At 39.4% G+C, this 20,935-nt stretch overlaps 1 protein-coding gene across 1 annotated transcript in view; it reads left to right on the forward strand.

Moving 5' to 3' along the window:
• The window catches only part of GALNT2 (polypeptide N-acetylgalactosaminyltransferase 2), a 204,983-nt gene that overhangs the window by 177,718 nt on the left and 6,330 nt on the right, over nucleotides 1-20,935 (forward strand). Inside the window, exons 11-15 of the mRNA XM_019527116.1 lie at nucleotides 2,358-2,484; nucleotides 6,212-6,304; nucleotides 6,509-6,592; nucleotides 9,615-9,741; nucleotides 20,076-20,195. Of these exons, the coding sequence (XP_019382661.1) occupies nucleotides 2,358-2,484; nucleotides 6,212-6,304; nucleotides 6,509-6,592; nucleotides 9,615-9,741; nucleotides 20,076-20,195 (551 nt within the window). The remainder of the gene's footprint in view (nucleotides 1-2,357; nucleotides 2,485-6,211; nucleotides 6,305-6,508; nucleotides 6,593-9,614; nucleotides 9,742-20,075; nucleotides 20,196-20,935) is intronic.

The raw sequence follows: 20,935 nt of genomic DNA on the forward strand, positions 1-20,935 counted from the left end.
GGGGGGGGGGTACAGATCAAGGCCCCATTCACCCCAGCCCACTCCCTCCCTCACTCACTGCTGCGGCCTCCACCGCGCCCCCCCCCCATGTGCAATGTCCTGTTAGACTGAGTTTAATCCTTAAATAATTCTAGTTCTCTTTGTTTGCAGTATATAGTCTGACATCTAATTTTTGCCTTCAGGAGAACATACAACCAAGCCCCTGAGAATCTAATGTTGAGTTCTGCTATACCTTTTGCTCCATGCCTACTTGTCTCTAGGAACTATACAAAAGTATTTATCTTCTACTGAGATCACCCTCAGCTACCTTCACTTAGTTTTTTATATTGCTGAGTAACTTTTCCTACCCTGCCCTAGAATTTAATTCTTTTTTTGTATCAGTCCTTTAATCTCTGGGCAAAGAACTGTGTAAACTCTCTTGTAAAGCTTTATGCTAATGAGTTACACTTGAGAAATAATGCTGGCAGGCAAAAAAGTTGTAAAAACCATTAGGTGTTGCTACTTTTCAAATGTGAGGCATATGAGCCCAAATTTGAACTGAGTCTGGAAAAAACTTTTAATTAACAGTAGAATTCATTCTGATACAACAGTTTTCCATTTTGGGGTCAAAAGCCATTAGGACAAGTAGTTTAAACACTTAATTGCCATATAAGGCAATGAGAGAATTGAGAGAATAATTTAGATCATTAGATATTTTATAAAAGATAATTTCTGATAATTGTGTGTTCATGTGCCAGAAGATAGACATAACAGCCTTCCTGGCAAAGTCCCCTTAGATACCCTGTATTTTTTCAGAAGATCATCCAACTACAAGTTAACCTTGCTTATTTTGCAGAATTACTGGTCATTTGGGGATGGAACTTTTCACCATGGCTTAAAGCCTAAAGATTGTCCAATTGGAGAGAATTATACCTCAGCTACTCAGAATGCTTGGATTCACCTTATTAGCCCCAAAGCCAAAACAGTGGTCCCTGAGACAGAACAAGTGGAACTGATCCCCATAAAAAGAAAAACCATTCAAAAGAAAATCAGTTCTTTCTTATATAATCTACAACATCCATAGCTATGTTGTGCTCCCTTCCGTGGTCAGGCCATCCAGAGGAAAAAGTAGTGAAGACTTGATATAATCAGCAAAGCCAGCTTGTACCATTTGTAACCTAGCCAGAGAGAGATCCCACACGTGTTAAAGACTTCGACCATCTGACTCCAGGGAACAAACAATCATCATGTGAGTTAATGTTCTCAAGAAAATAGGCAGAAGTAGTTTAGATTTTTTATTTTTTAACCTTTTCATTTCTGAAAGGCTACCTTCATTTTTTATTTCCATATATTGTCATTAGTGAGTGCCTCTGGAAATGTTCTTGGAGAAGGAAGGGAAATAGTAACCATTTCTCAAATTAAACAGCAACCTATCATTGAGTGAATAGTTTCTTCTGGATTAAAGTAATACGTATATAATTTAATAGTTTTTTTCTTTGTTATTGTGAAGGGACTGTTTATTACAGAACAGCACCCAATAATTTGCAACAGATTTAAGGAAGAGTTAATAAAAGCATAGCTGCTGCAAGCATGCCTAATTGACTTCTTTAAAATGAACTCGTGGACTTCTCTGGGTGAGTTTCCTTGGCAAGGGGCCAAGGCCAGAACTGACACGAGTATATGTGGGCTGTTGGTTTCTCTAGGACCTTGTCCCTCACCAGCTAGTCAATGAAATGTATTGGATAGAAGCCTTACACCCTGCAGTGAATAAAATTCCCTCAATTCAGACTACTGCAAAGTATTTGCTTCTAGTTCCAGCCTTTATAATTCAGTTTATCTCTTGTATTAACTTAAGTGATTTGCTTGTTTGTGCTGTTGAGTCAAGTCTTAATTATGGTTTTAAGTTGATTTATTGTATTGTTCCATTAGTGTGGTAACTTTGTGGTAACCTAGCTCAGTAATGTTCTTGCATACTTTTTTTTTTTTTTCAATAACATCCATTAAAAATACACAGCAGCTTTATACTATGAGAGGCTTGCAAGTGTTGATGGCTCAAGTTAAAAAATACCTACAAGTTGTTTGGCTGTGCTTCCAAGTGCATACACAAGTCATTCATACATGAATTTAGAGAAGAATGAAGTGACATAGTCAGGAACAGAATCTGAAGAAGCTCATTAACAAACTAGAGGCATCTTGCTATTCATATGGACAGGTACCTCCAAATGTTCATTTGCACTTGCCTAAGTGTTTTGTTTTTTGTTTATTTTAATACTGTGTTATACATTGTTGAGAGACTGGGAAACATTTGGTAAGCTTCAAAATGTACACACTGGTTTTTTGTCATGTGTGACTACTTATTGCACACATCTTTATTGCAGAGATTTCATTCAGAGTTTGGCAGTGTGGTGGGAGCCTTGAAATTATCCCATGCAGCAGAGTGGGCCATGTCTTTCGCAAACAGCATCCTTACACATTTCCTGGTGGGAGCGGTACTGTGTTTGCAAGGTAACTTTCTGTCTATTCTTGGCTGAAATATGGGACTTCGGATTTCTTCAGATGATCAGCAGGTGGCAGTAACTTCATTATACTTGCAGGCCCTTTCACTAGCCATACCTGCATTTTTTTTCAAGTGTTTAAAAAAACCCAAACAATTAAAAGGTAAATAACTTTCACAACTCAGGAAAATACACAGTTCGGGCCAGGAAAGCTTCATAATAAATGTTTTTATTAAGAGGAGGGAATTTGTTTCATTTTTATCAACCAGGAGAAAATCTGGGGAAGGAGGAAAAGGGAAGAAAGGCTTTGGTGGCTTCGGGGGAAAAATTGAAAACTTTGTTCATCTTTTGAAAGATTTTATCAACAGTCTGTATTTTTGGACTTTTTCAATAGTGTTTTTAAAAGTTGCATTTTCCTGAAATTTTGTTAATCATTGAGAACCCTCAAAACAAATATTTTTGCCTATTTGTATATTCCCTGCTTTGCTTTTGTGTTGAACTAGTACGTGAAATTATGTCAGCACGTAGGCTCAGATTCTTAAGTTCAGACTGGACATGTCTATACGAGACACTAAATGCATTAGCATTGCAAAAAAGCATGCTCTGGTGTTACTGCACAGTAGCTCCGATTACTGTGCATTGCATTGCATTTAGGACCTGTTATTACAGGTACTAAACGTAATGTGCAGTATCTATGGCACATTAATGCACATGTAGACATGCTGGCACACTGAATAATACCCATTGGAATCTAGTGTACGGGAAGGCATTCACTTTTTTGTGTGCATCTGGTATATCAAATTTCCTTCCTAATGCTACAGTTTAGAAAAAAATACTTTTATATTTTTAAGGGAGACCTTGTGTTTCAGTAGATCAGATGTTACAGCTCTGCTGCTGATTAACTGTGTGACCTTGGCTTTTTCTGTCTTCTTTCTATAGAATGGTGGTAGTGATTCCTATCCACATTCATAAAGAGGTTTGATGCCTATGTAGTGCTTTGACTTGTAAAGTCATTTTTACATGTGTTGCCGATGCAGCACCGGGCACTTTTTAATTAGTGAACTATGCTAATTAAAACTGCCTGGCACTGCATCAGGAGCATGTGCATCAGTGGCACAGAGCACCTCTGTGCTGAGAAAATGGCGTTGGTACACTTTGAACTAAACGTATTTTAGTTCAGAGTGCACTGCTGCTGTTTTCTCAGTGCAGAGGCGTGCTGTGCTGCTGATGCATGTGATGGGCAAGGCTGCCAGAGCATGTTAATTTATGTGCCCCAGCAGCCTCGATTTGATCGAGTCTGCTGTGACACACTGGATTTCCTTGCATGTGTGTAAGTGCCCTAAGTGCCTGGGAGTAGAAGAAATATTTGAGGAGGTATTGTCAGAGGTGCCATGTGCTTTTCAGTACAACAAATATTCAGTATTTGGGAATTCTTCCAAGTACTCACAAGTCAGTGAAGCATCAGAGTCCTAATTTATGGGTCTTACAAGGTGTCAGATGCAAACCAAATAAAATAGCTGCCTGTGCTGAAGGAAGTCTGGAGTTTAAACAAATTGTATTAAGCACAGTTTACTTAAAGCACAGTCATGTGCTCTTCAAACCAGGTAGTTTTGTTAAGGATAGTATTACCTACTATGTCAAGAACTCTAATGTTGCAAATTTCTTTGGGGTTATACTGATTCTGCTTGGTCAAATAAATTGTGGGCCTTATTTCTCTTAATAGTTCTACAAGATATTTTTTTCTTTCGTTGGCTGGTTCCCTGCCTTTGAGTTTTGAATTTTAGATTGCCATGGAAAAACTTGGCACGTGAAAAAACAGAAGTTGATAATTAAGACACCTTATTCTAGTACTTATATTGCAGTTGTGGGAGGAGGTGAGAGGATCTATTTATTTAAGTATATTATTTAGACACATGAAATGACTTTCACAGAATGTCATAAAAAGGGTTACATAATATACATTTGTGTGGGGGCTTTTTCATATTTATACAAATTTCTGTTTTTGGCCTGATGCCAAGTTGATCCTTCCTCCAATCAGTTGTGAATAAATACAGGATTCAGAATTTCAAAACAGGACAATGATATTTGTCCATGTTAAATGTGATGCATCACATTAGCATATGACAGGGGAAGCTGCATTCTTATTGCAGAATCCTTTTGGATTATATTATGTGTGAGGTGGGGAAAAGGAAACAAAAACAAACCTTCACCATTTTTGTTTAAGCCTTAGTGATTTTTTTTTTTAAGTTTGTTGAAGCTTTTTAATCCAGTGTTGCTTCTGGTCTAGCTTTCTCCACACCTGTTCTTTGTCATTGCCCTTTGAACTGAAATGCCGTGAGAGTCCTTTACAATTCACTAAAATTGTTTTTGGATGGACTATGTTAATTAAAGCAATTCAATAAAAATTAAGGGTTCTGGCTGTATTGGAGTAGCTGGACACTAAAAATAGGTGTAAAAGGTGCCAAAAATTAGTAGTTTATGCCAAGAGGAAATATTTCTTTGCTAGGTTGACTTTAAAGAAGCTGTTGGAATCTACCTAGCACTCTGGAATGTTAAAATAAGTCTAGGGAGGTAATAGATAAGTGGGAGGAAGATAAGGGAAGAAGTCATATACATGATATTAATCACTTAGGTCTGCAGTATTTACGTCAAGGATATTGCCTGTGTGTAAGTGTATGTACCATACTGAAGGTGTCCTGCTGATAACTTCTAATCAAGTAACATGGTCCTGTGCGAGACTATCTGTTTAATAATAAACAACTAATTGATGTACGTATCTTGAATACAGTCACAAGAAGCAATGTTATGCTTTAATCTATTATTAAACAGATTATCTCTCTCACATGCACACATTTTTAAATATGGTGCATGTGCTTTATATAAAAAGTATAAACACGTTTTGTAATAAGAAAAGAGACCTCCTACAAAATGATACATCGTAGTCCTACTGCAGTTTAGAATGGATTTAAAGATTCCTGTTATGTAAAAATATAAGAAAACATCAAAAAACAAGCTTCAGGAAATTTTCTGTTTAGTGCAGCAGTTCACCAAGTATGAATTTTAGACAGTGTTTCAGAAGTTGCAGAAACACAAGCTGAAGGTTAGACAATTTATCTGTTGCCTCCACTGCAACAAGTCTGCTAGGTCATAGACCTAAGTGTTTCACTATTTTCAAGTGTTTTGTATTATATCTACATAGCGCTCTTGTTGTTGTGTTGGTAGGTTCAGAAAGAAGATTGAAAAATGCATTCTCCTCAAGTTAGTGAGTTCAGTTTCTTGTGAAAAGCTACTGCTTTCATTGAAAGCTACTGCAAAGTTAAAGGCACATTTTCAGATATTGTCTTTGTCATTGCCCTTTGGCTATTGAGATCTTGAATATTTCTCCAGGTTAAAATACTGAGTCAAAAACCACTTATAAAGTAATAAAATTTCTTTTATTAGAAAGGGCACTAAAAATAGTGTATTAAAATTTGTATCTTTCTAAATAAAAGCCTGGATCAGCTGTTCATGGAGAGAAGGCACAAAAATTTATCTCAAAACATCTTGCAGTCACACCACCTTAGACTTTTGTTCCTTGTTTTTAAGCCTGTACACTTTTTTTCCTAACATGGAAATTTGTTGAGCCTATGATAGGAAACCATGTGGTGTAATGGTGGGTAATTTAAGCATAGAATAAATGGCATGATTAACTGCAGTAGGACAAAATATAACGTACATCTTAAACATTTTGCTCCTAGAAATACACGTAGGGCTGCAGAAGTCTGGATGGATGAGTACAAAAATTTCTACTATGCAGCAGTGCCTTCTGCCAGAAATGTACCTTATGGCAAGTAAGTTGGATCTGCTTTTTCCTATTCCCTTATTCTGCTCAAGACTGTATTCTCTGAGGGTGAAGGAAAGTTAGCTTTTGTACTCCATTTCTTTAAAATCTGTCTGCAGAAATGTGTCATCTTGTAAATATGCTTTGAATATCTTTTAAAATGTATTTAAATTCAACTGCCAGAGCTTGTAAGCTGCTGTTTTGGTTTCTTCAGCATTCAAAGCCGAATGGAGTTGAGGAAGAGACTTAGCTGCAAACCCTTCAAATGGTATCTTGAAAATGTCTATCCTGAGTTAAGGTGAGTGTCAAATAGTCTGTATCCACAGCAGTGAATTGTCCTGTAACTTTTTTTTATCCTTTCTGCACCCAAGGGATATTTAGTTGGATCATGGCTCTGATAGTGGGTTTTCTTGGCTTATTACTTCATTCTAAGCTGCCATTTTTTTTCTACTGACCCATCATCAGACGCGAAAGTTGAGCTTTATTTGAAGGCACTGGCTAGAGTACAGCCCTGAGTTAGGCAGGCTTGTTCTAATCCATTTCTCATGGAATCTCAGTTATCTTGGGCAGTCGCTAACCTTTTGTCTCCATTTATCACCTGCATAAAACAACCCTTCTTAAACAGTGACTGATCTGAAACTACTAAAGAGCTTTGAAGGTTAAATTTGCACAGTGTGAGTGCATATTGTTAGTTAGAATGCAGCCTGACTAATGGGTTTCCATTCATCTCCTCTATAAGGTAGAAAAATCCTCCTCAAAGCTATATTTCTTTTTACTGGGTTTCAAATGAGTAACACTAGGCTACCAGTATCCTTTCCTATCAGACCTCTAAGTCTCCAACTTGGTATGTATACCATATGCGTAAATCATCTTAAAGTAATTGTAGGATTATGTGTGGCTTTAAAAAACAGTACATTTCTTTCTCTAGCTGTTTCAAAGTACTTTGTCAGAATTCACTAAAATAAATTCTTTGTCTTTGTGTGCAAAAGTATCAGCTGTTGTTCCCTCAGTGAAAGCTTTTGGAACCTTACATATTGGCATGTTTCTTACAAAGAAGGGTAATGAGGACAAGGAAATAACGTCATTTTATGTTGTCTTCAGAAAGTACCTCGAGATGTTTACTATGTATTAGTTTTAGCTGCAGTGACCTCCTTTAAAATCTGACAGCACCTTTTCCTCTGACTCCCTTCTTCCTCCTATTTTTGCCTTCCAAATGGAAGTGTATAGATTCTCTTGTGTTTCATGAATTTAAGTGCATTCACTTTAATCTTACAGGGAAATCTTTTAAATTTCTAGTTACCTTCCTATCCTAGCAAGTCTCCGGACAGTTAATACATTTATCGTGCAACTTTGTTCCGTTACCATGTTGCCATTTTGAATTGTAATCAAGACGGCGATGATGCATTTTAATGGTGGAATATGCTCTCAGTTAATAAAAGCCTAAAAGTCGCTTATAACATGTATGCTTTGGTTCCCGTAACTTGTATATGTCTAATTCTTCCACATGTCAGATTTTTTAAATATTAATTTATTGTATTGTGGAACTTAATAGTTAAATATTTAATCTCACTTTTTAAGTCTATGCCAAAACAATCATGGCAGAGGGTAGTAGAAGGGGCAAGGAAACTCGGCACAGCCTCCCTTATTCTACCTGCCTTCCTTTTTTATTTCATCTCTTCATTTGTTTACTCCTTTGTCTTTTGAATTGGGCTGTGTTCCTCTCCTGTCATGCTACCAGGGTGCCAGCAGAGTAAGCCCTGGGAACACAGTGAGTTGTGCCTTTCAAGTTCTTAGTTGCATCCTCCTCATCAGCTGAGCAAACAACTTAAAGAAAAAAATACTCCATGTTGAGCTGGAACATGCTTGATGCGAATGAAATATCTGAAGACTTGCTGCAAGCTTCTACTGAAAAAGGAGCAAACTGATTAGCGGCGTATAACTTGGCCAGAGGTAGCTGAATTTTCATGGGGGCTATTAAAGCCAGCTTCTTGACCCCAGCGTGCCTCTGCCAAAAATTAAATCCCCACTTCAAAGGAGGGAGATGCTTGAGTTTCTCAAAGGAACAGTAAAATAACTTGCTAACATTGGCAAAACAATTTTTTTTTCCATACACCCATTTTCAGAAATGGAAAAACTGTGGAGCTTTTTTTATTTTACTTTTTTTAAATTTAGAAGAGAAAGTTGGCCTGAGACAGTGATGCAGTGTACCAAAATTCTGCCTCAGTGGATTTAATTTTGGCAATATTTTATAAGCAACTGAGAACAAGGCTTTTATAAACAGAAAGTGTTTAGACAACCTTAACTATAGGCATTACTACCAGTTCAATCCATCTCTCTTATCATGAGAATTCAAATGTTCACCTCAGTTTCTTAGTATAATTCAGTCATCTGCTAGTGAGCCTATAGTTTCATTGTATTGGACCATTTACTGTATGTACTTATTTCTACAGATGAGGGGTTTTTCCCCCATTTAACATGGGGAGGAGAGCCGTTGTCTCAGAATCAAGTATGAGGGTGGAGGGGAGCAGACAGCTGCTGTGGCTTGGGCTCCAGCCCTTAACTGGGGTCAGTGTCATAGCTGCAGTTGCTGTCTACTTCCCCCTGCACCCTCTTTTCCCTGTCATCTTTTCCCCAACCTTCTATGCAACCTCTGCATCTCTGGCTACCCCTATCTTTTCCCTTTCACCCCCCTTACCTTTGCTCTGCATTTCGCAGGCTCTGTGCATGCTGCAGCCTGGGACATTGAGCATGGCCCCACCCCAGCTCCAAAGCAGCAGCACATAGCCCACAGGCACACTATGGGGCTGGATTGGGGCTGTGCTCAGTGTTCTGAGCTAGAATGGGGTTGGAGTCTGCCTGGAGGGAGCAAAGGGTAGAGAGGTGCTGGCAGAGGGCAGAGGTGGCAGGGGGGCAGACACAAGCAGGGGACAATCTGCTTGACCTCCCCACATTCCCTTCCTATCCTGCCTCCCCCCTGCAGTAGTGAAAGGGATGAATTAAAGATCAGCTTCCTATACATGGAAAATTAGAACAAATTTATAGATTTTCCATGCATAGAATCTAACTATTGGGTAGTCATCTTAAATTCAGGGTAGTTTTAGTTTTCAGGAAATATTGCAGTTAAAACAGCAGGTTATGACATCATGTTCTCCTGCCTAAATTGTTTATTCTAACCACCAAAGATTTCATGGGAACTTGAATATAGTTTATATGAAACTTATCAGTTCTTATTTATTGCATCCTAGAAATCTGCTTAAATAAAGGAAGGGAGACAGTGGGGGGAAAATTAAATTAAATGGATATTTCTGTTTCTATTTTAGGGTACCTGATCATCAAGATATAGCTTTTGGGGCTCTGCAGCAGGGCACCAATTGCCTCGACACTTTGGGCCACTTTGCAGATGGTGTTGTTGGGGTTTATGAATGCCATAATGCAGGGGGAAACCAGGTGTGTATACTATTCAGCTGTTTTTTAAAAACCACATCATCTTTGAAAAATACGTAACTTAAAGCCAACATCAATACATATTTCATGTTTGCTTCTTTCCTCTTCCCATAGATTGGTATAATAAATAATCTCTGCTTCAGATAGTAACATGGTATTTTAAGTTATAGACTCAGAGGGCAGACATGGCAGGTCATCCACTCCATCTTTCATAAGGTCGTTTGTATGCTAAAGAATACTCTTTTCCCAACCAAAGGTTGTATATTTCATCAAAATTTCTTTGATGGGGACATGTCCAAACAGAATAGTTGACTCGACTAGACTTTCCTGTTATCAGATTGTATAACAGATGAAGTCAAATTATACCTATTTCACATGGGGGTCTGTTCTTCCCATTGCATGACTGTATGTTAGCTATCTTGAAATCCCAGATATGTTCTTTTAGGCAATGTCAGTGACAAAAATGCCATCTCCTATTTTTTTAACAGTTAAGATGTTGTTTCAATAAATTCTCTGTCATGCTTTTAAAAATTAATTGCAAATATGTCAAAGCAGTAAACAAGAACTAAATGGGAATGTTAATTACTGCAAAGTATCTAATTATACGGTTGTGACTGATAGACATCATTAACCAAGTGCTTGTATGCTTTTTCTTCTGGTTTCCTTTGCTGGTTTTTGTTCACAGATAATATCAAACTATATTTGAAAACAAATGTAAACAAAATTAACAGGAAATGTAGCTAATTTACTAATCAGTCGGTTTTCTGTTCCATTGTATAACAAAAGTGACAGTGAATTAGTTATAGAATTATCTCTGATACAGTACCTCTAAATGAAAGTGTTAGGAGGATTCAAATCCTAAAATCAGGTCAAGATTAAAAAAAAAAACCTGGTAGATTTATTTCTCTCACAAAACATGCATGTTTTCCCCTAAATCAACTTGGGGAAATTAGGGCTGTTTACAGACATGGGGGGAAAAAGAGCACACAGCACTTCAAGCTCAGCATGCCCCCACACCAAGCATAGCTCATGCCCAGAAGAGGGATTTTGTGTTTTGTCCTTGCTCACCCAACGTCTGTATAGTTCAGGCACTTGAATCTGCTTTGGATAAAACTGCCGAAAAGCCCCACTGCAGCACTCAATCTATACAGCATCTGGGGGGCCAGGTCAAACTAATGCAGTGCCTCTTCCAGGAAGGCACTGGTAGTTGTTTTTTTTCTCACCTCTCAGCAGCCTAGGATGTGCATTATATGCAAGAAATAAGGATTCCGAGGGGGTTCAGAAATTAGACAGTGGGGGAGCGGTGACAGCATTAGTTATTGCAGCTCTGGGAGCCCCAGCAACTAACCCTGTCCTTGCTTCCCTGCTGCCAAATTTATAGACCCCTAGGGAGCCTTCTGACAAGATGACATGGTCCTGAGCACCAAAATGGTTTGGCATGCAGGGCCAGTCCATAGCCAGAGCTATCATGTGGAGCTGGAGCCAGCAACCCCAGACTGTTTAGATAAGATCTTTTTTCCTTTGTAGGACTTTCCAAAACAGGATGCTTATTTTTTTCTGGAACGCTGTTTTCTCACATGTATCATGTCCCAGAATACATCTCACAGAAACCTAAATGGGCTCCTCCATACATCCCACTTACAGCTATTTTATTTCATCTGTTTCTCCAGAGAGGAGAACAGGATTTTTGTTTTGATATGTCACCCATTAGTCCCTGTAGTCCCTGAAGATTAAGACCTTACTCCCTGTTGCAGCAGAAGAGCATGTCGGGCAATGTAGGGAGCAAGTTGATAAACTTATTCTGAGCAAGATTTCTGTGTCACTGAACCAGGTCCAGTTTTTTTTTTATTGTTTCAGTCTCCCAGTAGAGACTTATTTTAACTTAAAGGGATTGAGAGAGTTTACTGAACCTCCTTCTTATTACTCTAATATCAGTAGGTGCATCTACACATGCAGTTAATACAACTGAATATACTTCAGCTCAAATTGAGCCTGAGTAAACTAATCCTGACGTCACCATCTACACATGCATTTAAGTGCAGTAATTTACTACTCAGCTCTGTAAGATACAACTGGCATCCAGCAATCTGGCAGCACAGTAAATTAATCTACTATGCACTCAGGAGTGTTGGACCCAGAGGGGGAGACACTTCCATCTTCAGCTCCCTCTGTGCAAAAATGAAGTTTATTTCCTACCTATGAGGACTTTTTACCATCTTGTACCATCTATAGTGTTCCCAGAGCCTGATGAAGGGGCTTTGATCCCAAAAGCTTGCAGAAAAGAACAGTTTTCTTGCGATTTCCCAGGTGGTTTGATTAAAAAGTATCATTTTGGAACCAAGAGTTCTAGTTTTTTGTAAGTCTTAGGTCTACTATGCACTATAATTGCTGTGCATGCATAGATGCTGACGCTTTACTGCACAGCAAATTGGTCTGCTGCACAGTAAACCATCTTGTGTAGATGCACCCAGTAGATCAAAACAAGAGCCAAGATTTAAACTTGAATCTAGTGTTTTATTAAATGCATGTTGAATACTCCACATGTTTGGATTTACAGCTTTGGCATGCTTGTCCAGGACAGAATGAGTCTTGACGTAGCTAAGCTTCTTAGAAGTAACAGGTATTCCTTGAGGTTCAGGATTTGGTACTAGTGAGTGTTGGCTATTTAATCAGTACTCTTGGTACAGTAGAAGAGTAAGATATGGCACTTGTACTGTTTCCCACACACCTAAACATGAGGCACGTTTTCTGATCTGTCCGAAAATGCTCATCCTGTAAGATGACAGCCCCAAACTAGTCTTGACAGGATTGAGAGTGGGTATGATAGAAGCATGTCAGCCTGAGGAACTTGACATTTCTAATGACACTGGATGATTTTCATAGATCCGTAACAGGACACAGTTTGTCCTTCCTCCCCCAACTCCTTCTGCCCCCAAATGAGGAAATCTTTTCCTCTGTCCTGCTGTGGTTATCTTCTGATCCTGACCTTTTATTAACCAAATTGCCGCTGCTCCAAAGTTTCTCATAAGAGAGCTTCCAAGCAGTTTGGGATGTGGATTGGCTCTTATATATCCAAACTGCATTCATACTGAGGGAATACAGACATAACAGTTGTATCAACATTGAATAATAGTGGCATAGTTTGTTATAGTATAACAAGTGCTCCTATAGAATGAAAGTGTAGCAAAATTATTGTAACTTTTTAATATGGTTTTATTCAGGGACAAAATGTGCTTTATCTCCCTCATATTCCAATAGGAGCATGCAGAAGTAACATTTACATTGTACCAGCTGATGCCTCACCTGAGAAGCTATTCCCTTTCCCCCTTTAAAAATGTTAAGTTACATCTCTCCAAAGCCTGTATTGTAGTACTCCCCAACTAGTATTTCCATCGAATGCACTAGAGAGGCTAACCAAATGACCTCGAAAAGAGTTTGGAGAGGGAAGCAGAAGTTAAAATTGCTCTGGATAATGTTTCAAATGTGTAAGCTTTTGCTGAAGATAATGTAGGGGGCATAAAGTGAAGTACACTGCCTAGATGCTTTTTTTTTTTCTTTCTGCCTTGTCATCTTCTACAGTCGAGGCTGGTTCTCAGTCTTTGCTACTAAAAGGAACAGGATGGAGTAGGTGTCATCTTCTGTCCCACTTGAAAGAAATCTGGAAACAGATGTTCTTAATTTTCTTTGGTGTGTTGGGAGAGAAAATTTGTTCCTTTATTTCCTTTAGTTTGGGATTGTCTATTTTCCATTTTTATCTATTTTGTGTAGAGAAATGTGTCTTAAATTCAAGTTCTCCATCTTCCTTATACCTCTTAAAGTCTGTGTTGCAGTTAGAGGTTTCTAATCTTTTTAGTCACTAAGAATGGATCCATCTGATATGAACTTTTATATTTGTAAAAGTCTTTTTGTGGAGGGGTAGGGAAATAGATGGGAAGATGGATAACATGGCTTTTGTCCTCAGCTCTGTCACTGATTCGTTAAGTCACTTGGAATAATTATTTAATTGTTCCGAGTGACTTAATTTAAACTCAGCCTTGATTTCTTCACATAAAATGAGAATGAATATTATTTTTCTTTTTCCTCTCCCTCCCTGCCCCCCCCCCCAAATGGTTTCTGTTTTAATGTACCAAAGCAATATTCCTTGTACTAAACAGGAATTGTTATTTTCTGGAGAGAGTTTTCTACACTGTCTAGCCATTACTTTCTGTCCTCCTGGGATAGAAGCTATCAGTTTTAAACTCTCTATACATATGGAAATGATTTCATCCACTGCTTTGAAAGAAAATGGCAAAGCACTGTGGTTGCCTACATTCCTTAAAGGGCTGGTCCAAAAATCCCCCTAGAATCAGTAGCTCTTAAAATATCAAGCCTGGTGCTGTTGCCTCACTTTGGTAGACAGGAGCACAGACCCTGGGGAGTTTGATCTGTTATGATGTATCGCTTTTGAGAGTAAGCTCTGAGGTAATTCATCTTTGCATATCTTCAGCCTACTTGAACAAAATCTTTCAACCCTTGAAACTATTGTTATGGTGCCATATCCATTCCTTTTTTCAACTTTTTGCAGCAGATGCAGCAAAACTAGATTTTGGCTTAATTTAAGTGCTTTTTGTGCTTGGTTTTGAATATTTTTAAGGATAATTTTAGTTCAGCTATGCCTGACTTTATTCTGTAAACAAAATAGCCCCAGAAGTTGATGACAAATTTTAATTCTTTTTTTCAGTACTTACTGAAAACATTGAGACAATGCCAGTAATACTAAACATATGGTCTTTTAAAGTAACTAATCCATCTGGGGCTGGCCTGAAAGCTTTCTGGTACAACTTTGTGGGGTCAGAGATGGCAGAGTTTTAAGGAGGGGTTTTCACTGACTTTCACTGGAAGTGTTAAGACTGAGCTTTGCTTTTAAGAAAATTTCCACTAGGATAACATGTACTCATCATATTGGTATGCAGAGGCTTTAATTTTTAATAGAGAAAATGCAGTAGCCCAAAGTCTGCTTTCTTGTGGCTAGATTTAAGTTAGCAGGTGCTTCTGAGCACAAATTAAAATGTGAAATGTTTAAAGGGAAGAGAACAAAATGAACCCGATGATTTTGTGAGGTCCCTTCCAGACCTAATGTCTATGAAATCTATGAACTCTATGGTAGAAAACATTATCAAACCCATAAGTTCCCTACCTCTGCGTGTCCTTTTCCTTTTCACATCTGATTAAGGGTTCTCTTTAGTCTGTTAAGAGTGTATGTGCTAATAAACAATTTGTATATGTATGCTGTGTAGGCCATAGGGAGATTCTCACTTGAACATGGAGGGTGGACTCTGGTTGATAATCTGTTTACTTATCCAATAGAATAAACTGCCTAACAGAACCAGATATCTTGTCTAAAGTGCTGTCACTTTTGTAGGATGGTGAGGTTGGTGACCTTGTTGTGAGTGTAAGGTACCAAAAGATAAAATCTCAAGCCTGAAGTGATTGGAGAAATGCTTATTGCTACTGTTTGGTAGCTTATGAGCAAGTATAGAGCTTTGAAAAGTATAGAGGAAGTGGTAGCTTAGAAAAAAAAGGATGTTTTAAGTGCACTACCTGGCCTAAATAGGATGGAGATGCAGATTTAAAGTAAGAATTGGATTCTTAAGATGTGTTGAGTGTGGACCCGTTAATTTATTTAATGAAGTGTTATAGATGAAGCTTGCATATGATAGTAAAGTGTACTGGTACTTTTCCCAAGCTGCCACCTTTTCTTGTTGCTGTCATGGTTATGCTGGGAAGTGGGGATGGAGAAAGAGAATGCTCAGTGAACCAAGATGTGAACTATTTTGCACATGTCCTATATACCGATATATTCTATTGATACATCCTTTTTGGTACCCAGAGTTGGTGGAGTTTGAGGGAGGTGCTGATGCTAATTCTCCCACTACCCCAAGAAGGAACATGGCCAAGAAGCCCAGCGGGGTGATCTGAGCCCAGCTAACAAGGAACCCAAATTCTTTCTGGAAATTTTGTGGGTGGAGCTTTAAAAAACCTCTTTTTTTTGCCCTGTCCCCTTTTGCTTGCTTATTCTATCTATTCTGTAGTGTTGCAGTTGTCAAGGAATGATGGGTGGGAGGGGGGTGCTTTTTTGTTTAATCAGGCTTTTAATCTTTTTGTAACTTAATGAGAAGCTATGTGAATAATGGGGCAAAGATTTTACTGACTCTTGTATTGGGGCAATTTGAGTTCATAGATTCATAGATGTTGGGGTCGGAAGGGACCTCAGTAGGTCATCGAGTCCGACCCCCTACCCTGGGCAGGAAAGAGCTCTGGGGTCAGACAACCCCAGGTAGGTGCTTGTCCAGTCTTCCCTTAAAGACCACCAGGATAGGGGAGAGCGCCACCTCCCTTGGAAGCCCATTCCAGATTCTGGCAACCCTTACTCTGAACAAGTTCTTTCTAATGTCCAGCTTAATCTGCTCTCCATCAATTTGTGGCCATTGTTCCTAGTTACTCCAGGGGGTGCCCTAGTAAATAGTGTCTCCTATTCCCTGCTGCCCTCCCCTGATTAATTTATAGGCAGCCACAAGATCACCTCTCAGCCTTCTCTTGTGAAGGCTGAAGAGATCTAGGTCCCTCAGTCTCTCCTCGTAGGGCCTTGCCTGCAGGCCTCTGACCATACAAGTGCCCCTCCTCTGAACCCTCTCAAGATTCTCCACATCCCTTTTGCAGTATGGAGCCCAAGACTGGACACAGTACTCCAACTGCGGCCTGACCAGTGCCGCATAAAGGGGAAGCATCACCTCCCTGGACCTGTTTGTCATGCATCTGCTAATGCATGATAAAGTGCAGTTAGCCTTGTTGATCACTTCGTCACATTGATGACTCATGTTTATCTTGGAGTCTGCTATGACTTCAAGATCCCTTTCCGGTGCTGTGCTGCTGAGATGGTCATCCCCCAGCCTGTAAATCTGTTGGTGGTTCTTTTTGCCCAGGTGCAGCACTTGTCTTTGTAAATCCACATCCTATTTCATTCTGACCCATTTTTCCAACCTGTCCAGATCTGCTTGGATCCATTCCCAACCCTCTGGTGTGTTAACTTTGCCCCATAATTTGGTATCATCTGCAAACTTGGACAGGGTGCTCTCCATGCCCTTGTCCAAGTCACTGATGAAGACATTGAAAAGCACTGGTCCAAGGACCGATCCTTGAAAGACTCTGCTGCCCATGTCTTTCCAGGTCAATATCAACCTGTTCATCACCACTCCAGGTGCAACCCCTAAGCCAATTTGCCTCCCACCTGACCATGTAATCATCTACATACATGGAGTTCATTACTCCAAGGCAGTAATTTGCTATGGCTGTCAGGCAGTGCAAGCTCATGCAATTTTTGTTGTAACAACCTTTCTGAAGAACATATGCTCAAATGTAACACAGTTCTGACTTGGCTAGGAATGTCCTGTTCTATGTATTTGAGTTACAGGAAACTATTAGGATGCTGTGGAGCCACCATGGTTCTGTTGGCGCTTGCAACCTCACGAGACCTGTTTTAACTCTCAAGGTTTGATCATGTACGGCACAAACAAAGTGCATTTGTATCATAAAAATGATGAGCTGGTCATAGATTACAAGGAAACCTAGTCTTGCATTTAAGAACTGCTGAATTTCTTTTGTGTGGTGACAGATGTAAGACCACAGTGAAGTGCTTTGCTAAGTGCCTCACTTTGCTAAGTGCCTACATCTTTGTGGCTTTTGACCATTTACCACTTGTACCCCATCCCACTTTCACTCGGTACACAGGGTGCTTAAGGCTTCAGTCCATTCAGTGTGCCAGGAGTCTGCTTTATACTTAGCTTTTATTTATACCCTATGCATAGCATTCAGTTGCTGAAGGGAAACATCCTTATGCTCTGTTGTATGCTGCCCAAGTCCTTTGTGTAGCATAACAGTACTGACAGCTTAACATTTTTGATGTTGCACCACCAGTTTTCCAACTCGGTTGGAGCATTCACAAATGTAACCAGACTCAGAAGATGAGTCAAATGTGTGTTTGAGGCCTTCTGAAAGGGCTGAACTTGACCAACTAGGCGGTATTATTTATGAGGGATTGGATGTGGATATTACTGGGGACATGAGTCTTAATGGTATTTATGTTTCTTTAGAAACTTGTGTTTGGAATTTTAAAATGTCTGTATTACATAAAATTGACTTACAGTCTTAACAATGGCCATTAGTTTTACAGAAGGCAGGATAGATTTGCCCTCTGTTTATGAATGCTTATGCTATATATCTGTTTTAGTTAGCCTATAAGATGCAAATATACCCTGCCTTCTGCCTGACGTCAAACTAACTAGGCTCTGTTCGTTAGTTTTACTTCACTATTTAAACAGTTCCTCTGCTACAGGGACTGGAGAGAAATAATATGAAATTAAGCTTTCATTACCCAAAATTAATATGTTTGAAAATGTTCTTTGCTTGCTTAGTTTAGCTGAAAGATTTTTTTTTTTTTTCAGATGGGAATTTTGGGGGTGGGGAGTTTTATAATGCTTGTATGTAGTCATAGGGGTACAAGTTGTAGTCCTATTGGTCTAAGGACATAGGCAGACAAGGTTCTTTGAGTAAATCTGATATTTTTTTATTAAACCAACTCAGATAGTTGGAAAAAATCTTCTTTGCAAGCTTTTAGGTACAAATACCATTCGTCAGGCTGAGGAAGCATCTGCAGTTGGTGTGTGCTCTTCCTGAATGGAATAAATAGTAAAGAAGTCAGAGGCTGGGCTGGTATGCATCCAAGACAGGCAGTCAGTGAAGATGTAAATTGAGGAGTCAGTGGGTGAGAGACGGGCTTGCGGGGGAAAGGAGGGGAATAAATGTAGCTGGTAAATAGTGGGGAGGTACCTGGGGAGGGAGGAAGGGAGGGAGTGTGTATGTGTGTAGTCATGATTTTTTTGACTCTTTCAAAGTTATTGGTGACTGAATTTGTAACAGCTGTTTACTAAATCAGTGCAAAAGTAATATTTAGTAATAGAATGGTTGGGGAAATTGTTTGGTCTTAAAATGTATTCAGAGCCATTCTTAATCTGGTGAAATTATAAATTATGCTGTCAGAAATGCCAAACAGAAGTCTGCAAGGCTAATCTGTTCCCATAGTGTGTGTTGTTTGCAAGACAGTATTCAATTTATGGCTGATGGGGTTTGGTTCTCTGCAGCTAGAGCCTTATTACATAATGTAGAATCCTTTTTGTTTTTTTTTTTACATGAACAGACAAAATGGGTATTAAAAAGATGAACAGTGGAGGTTGGGAGGCCTCAGTGATAGTATTGTCATGGAGGGAAAAGCAAGTGAAGAAATGAAGAATGATCAGAGGCCACACCTGAAATCTGGAAGATGGGAGCAGGGTCATACTCTGTGTAGAGAGTTGTGGAGGGCAAGAAAGCTGGCAGTAAATTGTAACAGCCCATGGAAGGGCTGTTCAAAACAGACTATATTAAAGTTTTTCCTTTTAAGGGGAACCCACCCCAAAAAAAGCCATACCAAAGTTTCTTTACAAAGACAATTTATTTAGGTTGCAGAGTCAAGTATTTGGTAATTAGGAAATGTCAGATTTTATGGTTTCTTTTGCAGCTTCATCCAGTCATCTTATGCATAAGCTTATATCATCTTTAATTGTATAATTACACTGCTGGTGTTTCCCTTCCCTCTCCCCTTCCCTCCTTCCCCCACTCCCCTCTGACTACTTACCTCATTCAGTGTAGAGAATGTGGATGTACCGGGGAATAAATTAGTTGGTTAGTCACCTTACTTTCCTTTAGTTTTGAGTTCCTCACTTTGAAACCTGAATCACTTCCTTTATATGATGTGATAATAATTGTTAGCAGAATATATAGTGAAAAGATGATGATAACAATGTACTTGTAGGGGAGACCAGTGCTTCGCAATATTGCTGGAAGACCAGCAGAGGGAGCACAAGGCAACAATCTTTCTCCAGCATTGTCCTCAGGACAATAAAGCAATTTCAGAATGAAGTAAATAAGTCCTCCTCACCTATTTTGGGTTTTTCAGAGGATTGTGTTTTAAAATTGGTTTCAAGAGTTCCAGCTAAAATTGGCTCAGTCTGAGCCATCAGAATGAAAGGCTGCCAGCTTTTTTAAATAAATGTTTACTGTATTTTAAATTGTATAAAGGAACACCCTATTTAAACACTGATGCTGTAAAAACTCCAGCTTATGCTTACATGAAAGGAATTTCTCTACTGGGTCTTTTTGAGTGAGTCTAACTCAGTATCACACACTCTCACTCTCACTCTTACTTTTGTTGTCTTATTCATAGTTTCATATACAGACATGTATTTCCTTTTCATGTGTCTTAGGAATGGGCCTTAACAAAGGACAAGTCAGTGAAACACATGGATTTGTGCCTTACTGTTGTGGACAGAGCCCCTGGTTCACTAATAAAACTACAGGGTTGCAGGGAAAATGACAGCCGACAGGTGAGTACATAATGCAGTACACTGCGCAGACAGTTTTACTGGAATAACAGCAGTGTGAATAAAGGTGTGTACCTGTGTTCTTGCTCTCTTCTTGCGCCCTGTGCTGGTGGGTAGAGGGAGTGTTTGTATTTACTGTATGTGTACTTGTATGTCTATATATGTACAACACTTTAAAAAAAATCTGTAGTTGGCTTCCTGTGCCTTCAGAACTACTTGGAGACAGCATCAGAAATGAAGTAATGCCCCTCTTGTGTTGATCACCCCTTGTATTGGTTGCGGAGGGTCACCATGTAATTTAATTTAAGACAGGAAGGATGAAATTTAGAAAGTAGATGTTTCATGAGTACCAGATGAGGAAGAGAGTATCAGGGTAAGGGATCTTTCCTTTTTCCATTAAGCTGTGAGGAGGTTGAACACTAGAAGAGAAATGTCATCAATTAATCTTTGAAGCCTACTAAAAGGAATCCATGTCCCAGATCTCTTCACTTTTTGTTTTTCACTGGGGCATCAGCTCATTTGGACCCAAGAGGTTGGTCTGCGGACTGTATCAGGCCCACAGACCAGCTCTGCGCACTAGAGCCAGTGTGCAGGGCCAGTCAGGTGCAGGTGTCATGTACAGCATGCATCCCAGACCAGTCTTGTGCGCCTCTCAGCTCCAGCCCCATGCACCACATGCAGCCCAAGGTGGCCACGTGCAGCATGTCCCCCAGACTGGCTCCAGGTCCAGCACGGACTGATTT

The sequence above is a fragment of the Gavialis gangeticus genome, unplaced genomic scaffold (genome assembly GCF_001723915.1).
Source record: "Gavialis gangeticus isolate Ggan-Ray unplaced genomic scaffold, GavGan_comp1, whole genome shotgun sequence".
NCBI lineage: Eukaryota > Metazoa > Chordata > Crocodylia > Gavialidae > Gavialis > Gavialis gangeticus.